Source organism: Galeopterus variegatus, unplaced genomic scaffold, assembly GCF_000696425.1.
Source record: "Galeopterus variegatus unplaced genomic scaffold, G_variegatus-3.0.2 Scaffold2256, whole genome shotgun sequence".
In the NCBI taxonomy this organism is placed as follows: domain Eukaryota; kingdom Metazoa; phylum Chordata; class Mammalia; order Dermoptera; family Cynocephalidae; genus Galeopterus; species Galeopterus variegatus.
In genome coordinates this window covers 257,524-264,641 of record NW_007728367.1, presented here as the reverse complement: position 1 = coordinate 264,641, position 7,118 = coordinate 257,524, and the positions used below count along the sequence as shown (strand labels likewise).

At 37.1% G+C, this 7,118-nt stretch overlaps 1 protein-coding gene across 1 annotated transcript in view; it reads right to left on the bottom strand.

Moving 5' to 3' along the window:
• The window catches only part of VAV3 (vav 3 guanine nucleotide exchange factor), a 204,222-nt gene that overhangs the window by 1,808 nt on the left and 195,296 nt on the right, over positions 1–7,118 (bottom strand). Inside the window, exon 18 of the mRNA XM_008581073.1 lies at positions 4,550–4,575. Coding sequence (XP_008579295.1) covers positions 4,550–4,575 — 26 coding nt within the window. The remainder of the gene's footprint in view (positions 1–4,549; positions 4,576–7,118) is intronic.

Below are 7,118 nucleotides of genomic sequence, written 5' to 3'. Positions count from 1 at the left end.
TTACAGAAGTCACAGATGAGATGCAAAGCAAGAGATTTTAAGTCTTTGAAAATGCATGGTTACACATTTGATTTCACAAGCATTATATTTATTCCCACCTAATAATTATGGTAATCTCACTAATTAAGAAGGACTTAATTTTCACTTTTTATTACACAAGTAGCTGAAATGCTATCTATGGCTACCACATAATTCAAATTTTCACAAAAGCAACCTTCTTTTTATGTGCCTGTGTGTGGAGACTTGGTTTCATTCTGAGCACACCTGGCTTTGCTGAGCATACATTAGCCATGGCTTTTTCTCAAGGTTCCTTCTGTTGTTTTCATTCCCACATTAAATGTGTGAAATTTGGTCTTTCACCTTCCAAAGGGCCTCAAAGCCATACCAAGCAGACTCTCAGGGTACCCAGATAAACCACAAATGGGAGAAAATTTTTAAATGTAATTTTTGTTTTGATCCCAACTATTTTCAAAACTGATTTGTAAAAGACTAACAGTCTCATTAAAATCAGCACTGAAGCTATGTTGAGCAGGANACTGATTTGTAAAAGACTAACAGTCTCATTAAAATCAGCACTGAAGCTATGTTGAGCAGGATGGAAGCTGTCCTGGAAAAACTACTGTAAAGAGAGTCACAGTGAGCGAGAAGAAAATGTTGCTCTGAGCTTCCTGGTGGCCAAGGCACTAAAAAGAGGAAGCATGATGAGTTACAGATTCACATCTAATAACATGAAGGAAAACTACTTTCAAAGGAAACTCTTTTCTACCTGAAGTTCTATAAATATTTTTGGTTTTGGAGCTCTTTATATGAAGGACATTAGACAACACAAGTGACAATATTTTCAATAGGAAAATATATAATGGTAAGTATCTTGGCCATTATTTACTTCCTACATATCCCACCACCTTCCTAGTGTACAAGGTGCTGTCCTTCTACTGATCTTATACGTTCTACTGGCAAAGTTCTTGGAAGGCAAGAAAGGAATTCAACCTTTTGGTCTGATTCCTAAAATCCCTACACTAGTACTATTTAGAAACTATAAACTTAAAATGTGAAAAAGAGAATCGGAGATGAGAACAACTCTACATTACCTTGAGTTTAGGATTAAAAGAGGCAACACAGTGTAATTACTAGAGTATGGTTTTTAGAATAAAACTACCTAAGTTCAAATTCATATACTGCCCCTTGGCATGATATGAACAGGTTAGTTTACATCTCTGTGCTTCAGTTTTCTCATCTACAAAATGGAAATAATAACAGCACCTACCTCACAGAGTTTGTAGTAAGAATTTATGTTAAGTGCTTGGAATAGTTCCTGCCAAATGGTAAGAATTAAGTAATAGCTTATTATTATTATCATTGTTATTAACCTCATGGTATTTTGAATGTTTAAATTCACACAAAGTATAAATTCTTCTGCTAAGTTAGTGTCTTACCACTTATGTTTTAGGTTCTTACTCCTGAAAAAGTCATTGAAAATCAGTCACCCTGAAAACAGAGACTTTTCTACATGAAGGGTGGGCAGTAGAACAAACTATGATCTGTAGTATTTAAGAAGAAAACAACAACAAGAAGACAGGAGAGAAGTTCAGCTACTTAGACCAAGTGCATTTGGAGAGTTTGAGATTTACTATACTGTAAATGAACCTAAAAAGTATTTTGTATTGTTAAAAAAAAAAAAATCTTCAATTGTCATTCTGTCATCCTTGTCCCACATACTCCCCTCCCCAACCCTTATTCTTAAAAGCCTAGGACAGAGCTGGACAGGCCCTTGTCCTCAGCAGGAAGAGGAGGGAAAGGAGACGAAGGCCCCGTCTAGTAGCCGCCCCAGGGAGCTCTGAGTTACAGCACCCCAAGACCATGAGAATCAGTCTTTAGAAGCCTCTCAGTCTCCTCTGATCTACCTCAAAGTAGGAGGAATAAAATCCTAATTTTGTAAGCACTTGGTAGCTATTTCTTGCCTTGTTACCTATTAATTGTCTTTCTCTCTCACAAAAACAAAACAAACAGAAAAACCTTTATCTATCATCCAAGAATCTCTCTCCTTGAGTTTTTGAGAAAAAAACTAATTCTCTCTTTGATTTACCAAGAAAATAAGCAAAGTTTCATTTTTTATATGGAACCTGGCTTTGGTTCTTCTACCTATTTTAACATGTGTTAAGAAATGGACTTAAGGTAGCAAAATAGATATGGCATAATAAACATGCTGCCTGCAGCCAGAGGGGCTTTCTGAAGGTCCACTCCAGAATGGGATGTGACATGGACATCCCAGGTATTGTTATGAAGGGCCGCGGATCCTGTGGCTACTGAAAACTGACCTACCTTGAGAATAAAGTAAAAAACAAAAAATTCACAATCATAGCTACTGAAAGGGAAATAGAAGAGGACTATGAACAGGCACATGGAGAAAAAGAAGGTCCTGATGAAAGGGATAAAAATTAAAATCACAGAGCTCACAAAACTGCTTCATCATTTACTTGTGGGAAGACTCCTGAGCATCACATAAACATCTGCCTTGGAGAGTAAACACATCTGGTAAGGGGTGAAAGATGCTTCTTAATATTCTTTTGCTACATTTCTTCCTTAAACTAAACTAAAATTTCCAAATTGTCCAGTATAAGAGCTTATTATAATTCTCCATCCAAAATAGATTATCAGCAGAGTCACACATTAAATAAAAAGTACACTTATACTTCAAAAGTTAAGCAATCACTAAAAGAACTGATGCTATATTAAAAAAAATCAATGTGAAAATTAATTACTTTCATAATAGGCTTTTGTGTAATTTTTAAGAGTATAAAAGTACCTGAGAGTATTTAATATGAGAAAATTATTAACCACTTCTTATTAACACACTTTCTTTCTGTAAATACACCCACTTCACATTATTTAATTAAAATTAAACAAAACTATCTTCCTTGGAAAAAATAATACCTATATCTAATAGGATAAATGTTTAGTAACACTGAGTTCAATTTTAGAGCTCTGCAACGTATCTGTCTCAATAATCTAACAACGCAAGAGAGTAAGTGAAAGAAGGCTCCTTTGCAAGATCACTGGCACTGCTGGAAGAATCTTGAAAGCCCTGGTGAAAAATCTCACCTGTCAACAAAACACTAAAAGAAATTTTAGGTTAATTTATTTTATCCCTAAGAAAACTTATGTGGCCTATTTTTAAAAACATTATTTATCTGGTTATGCATTCCTTGATCTAGACTCTAGATTCTAAACTACAGTAAACTGACATACTGAATAGATGTGTATAACATAAGCTTCTTTATATCACGCTCTTGATACTTTATATGTACAAATTATGCATTTATGCCAAAAAATAGAAACAAGTGCCCCTTACGTGACATCTTGCTGTATTTTTCATTATTTGTACCAACTTTACAAATGCTAGCTTATTAAGAACATACTAATATTATACCACATTTAAAGAGAGGTAATCATTACACATGTTAAAATAAATGGTAAACAATAACTTTTGTCATTCTTTTATTCTGAAATTCTCATATTACGATACTTTCGGTTCACATAACTAATCACGCACGTTTTCTGTTTTACTTTTCTATTTCATTATTTGTACCAACTTTACAAATGCTAGCTTATTAAGAACATACTAATATTATACCACGTTTAAAGAGAGGTAATCATTAAACATGTTAAAATAAATGGTAAACAATAACTTCTGTCATTCTTTTATTCTGAAATTCTCATATTACTATACTTTCGGTTCACATAACTAATCACACACGTTTTCTGTTTTACTTTTCTACGAAATTCTCATATTACTATACTTTCGGTTCACATAACTAATCACGCACGTTTTCTGTTTTACTTTTCTATGCTACTTTTTGTGTCTGTGTGTGTTTTTGCGATGATAGATTTTTGGGGGTCAGGTAGAAAATTTTTTACTTTTGGTTGAAGGCCAAGGCAATGGTTGTGTGAAATCTGCCATAGTTTTCACTCTTTTGTATTTTTTTCAGTAACTCTTTTCTGAGAGATAACAGCAATCACATGCTTCTAAGCCATTAGGAGTTAGACTCTGTTAAACCAAAAGGAAATGTTATCAGATCTTCACTGGATCAATAGGACATGATACTAATCATGTTTGCATTCAAATGAAAAACTACTAGAAACATGAAACCATATCCTTAGATAAGCAATGTTAGAATTTTCAGTACTGGCACATGTTGGGCAGTGACAAAACATTTTGTGACAAGGGACACATCTACCAACTTCCTGGAATGAGGGCCATCCTTCCCTCTGTACCAAGTGTCCCATTTTACACACAGTCTTAGAATAAATATTCACAGAATAAATATTCACATTTTTCTTCTACCAAAGGCCTTTGGAAAGTGACTGAAAAATTCCTCTGATTTAACTTGTGCGTTTCATTCACACGCAGTTGGTTGCTCCCTCTATTTCTGTTTCTTTCTATTCATCTTAAAAGGCACATTTACCTTTATAAAAGCTCAAGCCTGCTTAAGTTAGCAAACAACTTGAAATGCAAAGGTTATATAAAAATTTTAAATATTAATCTTACCTCTGGTAGTTTGAGCGTCCCTTGTTCTGAAACAAATGTAAAAATTGGCATTGTCAGTATAAACTTATTTTGTTTGGTTAGCAACCTTAGCTTGTGCTCTGCACCGTGGTAAAACACCACTGCTTTGTTTTCTTAACTGATACCTGTAATGTATTTCCAGGGTCCCTCAGGCTGGGCTAGTAATTGTTTTGCAACCCAGATTCTCTTACCTTATTGGCTTGCCAGGAAAGTGACTCATAGTTCTAAATGACTTCTAGGTTATGCTTAACTTTTTCAATTGTTTATTAAGCAATGTCAATTAACCGCATAAAGCTCCTTAAAGCAGCGGCTTGCACTAAATTTATATTCATGAGAGAAAGCTAGATGCAAACTTTCTTTCAACACACCTCTTTTTAAGAATCTAAACACACTCAGTTACAAAGGTATTGCATTGGCTATTTAAAATAACTGCAAATTTAACCAGTACAATGTTCCATATGAATTATTTTTCATTAAGTGGCTATAACTCATTTTTAATTTGGGGAGGAATACAGTTTGATTTAAAGACGGAAATAAAAAACTGAGAATCAATTCTGATGCTAATTTTCCTTTCATCCTTAGTTTACTTCTATATAAATGGGAACAACAATCCTTTCATTACATTTCAATTCCTAAAAATGACTAACAGTTATAAAAGGCCCTGGGATCTTCAGTTGAGCAATGTGGCAGAAGGGTGAAGGATCGCTCCGTGAGGAAGAGCACGCACTGTATGTGGAAAACACGTGCACGGTGTTTTTGCTTCCTTTCCCCATATCCAGAAGCATGTTATACGAGTTATACATGTTACAGCTTCTCCAGACTGAAAGATAACCCCTCATCACTTTGGGCCCATGTATATACTTTTCACATCCAAAATGACCCATTTTAAAAAATCTGAGACAAGAAGCTGAAACTGACAGAGACATCAGGACAGAAAGAGCAAGCCTAAATGGGAGCTCTGGAGGGTGTTTCTTTAAGAGGTTCTAAGAAGCTCCACAGCCAGAGTTCAAAAGGAAAACTCCTACCAAGACACCCGACTAGCTGCCACAGATTACTTTACACAAGAAGACTGCCTGGGGCATGGAACAGGAAGTTGTTTTTATTTTTTATTTTTTTTTTCCTCTTCCCTTCAGTTTTTCATTTTGTTTTTAAGGACTAATCTTGATTAATGGAAATGTAAGATCCATGGGCAGAAAGTCACCTTCCTGAAGAAAAGCTATGTCCACATTCCTTTGTCAATTTCAAAGACCATCAGCCTGGCTTTCACAGATGACTGCCTTCTATGAAGGCATCTTTGCTAGGCCTAAAATCAGCCTTTACAAAGGAGCATTCCTGCACAAAATGGTGTTTCACTTCTTTTCCTCCCCGTTAGAAACACACAATATTTCAGGAGAAAGATGGCCTAAGAGGGCTGGTTTGGGATGAGGGGCTGTAAAAGTACCATTTGGCTGGCCCAGACTTAGAAACCAAGTTAGGTGAACTTGGGTTCTTAAAAAGGCAGCTGTGATACCTGTTTCACTGGTTTATCCAGAAAGACCTACATATGCCAGGATAGCACTATTCTCCTATTGGTGGGTTAGAGGAAGAGCCTGAACTGAGAATCATATACTGCAGGAAGCACCAAACAGGAGGAGAATCTGAGTTTTCTATCTAAGGAGACTGAGGAAAGCTTCAATATTTTGACATGACCTCTAAAATGGGGAAACCTCAGCCTTTCCAGGCTTGGTGTTCATAAATGAGTGTGCACCTTAATTTCAACTCAGAAGTATTTTTTTTTTTTTTTTTTTTTTTTCTGGTTCTTTGCATAGAAGTATTTTTATGTCTTTCTGAAGTGGGTCTTTTACCACATACTCTAAATATATATTTGTGGCAAAACAAAAAAACCTATGATAACCCATGGGCAGTAGCTGTCACACCATGTTCCGTGAGGGCCCTCTGGGTGTTCCTCAGGAAGAGGAGACACTGGTATTCATGGTGGTCATCTATCTACGCACATCTTCACCTGGGGAACAGATCCAGGAACAGAAAATCTTCATTTACAGGCTCTTTATATCTCTGGGTGTAGGGCTAGGCTGCAAGCTAGCCAGCTGTTGGTGTGGATGAGGACCCATCGCGGAATACAAGAGGGCATGAGGCCCAGTCGAGGCTCAGTAGGGACTGGTACAAGATGAGGAACAAACTAGGTTCAGCTGACCACCTTACTCAACTCTCCCTCCTTCATTTCTTCCCCTTCTTGTTTTCTCCTGCTTTCTTTCTTTGGTGTCTCATCAAGAGAATCAGCTTGCCTCATAATTCTGATTGAATGCTCTACACAGAGCCTGCTCTGTGTAACCACAAAGGAAAAATAGAAAAGGGGGGCCGGCCCGGTGGCGCACTGCTGCAGTGCGCCGCTTGGGATTGCGGTGGCGCTCCCGCCGAGGGTTGCTCACTGGCTGAGCGAGGTGCGGGCGCAGCGCCGAGGTTTGCGATCCCGTTGCCGGTCCCCGGTCTGGTACGGGCATGACACTGAGGGTTGCGATCCGTTGCCGGACACGGAAAAAGACAAAAAGGA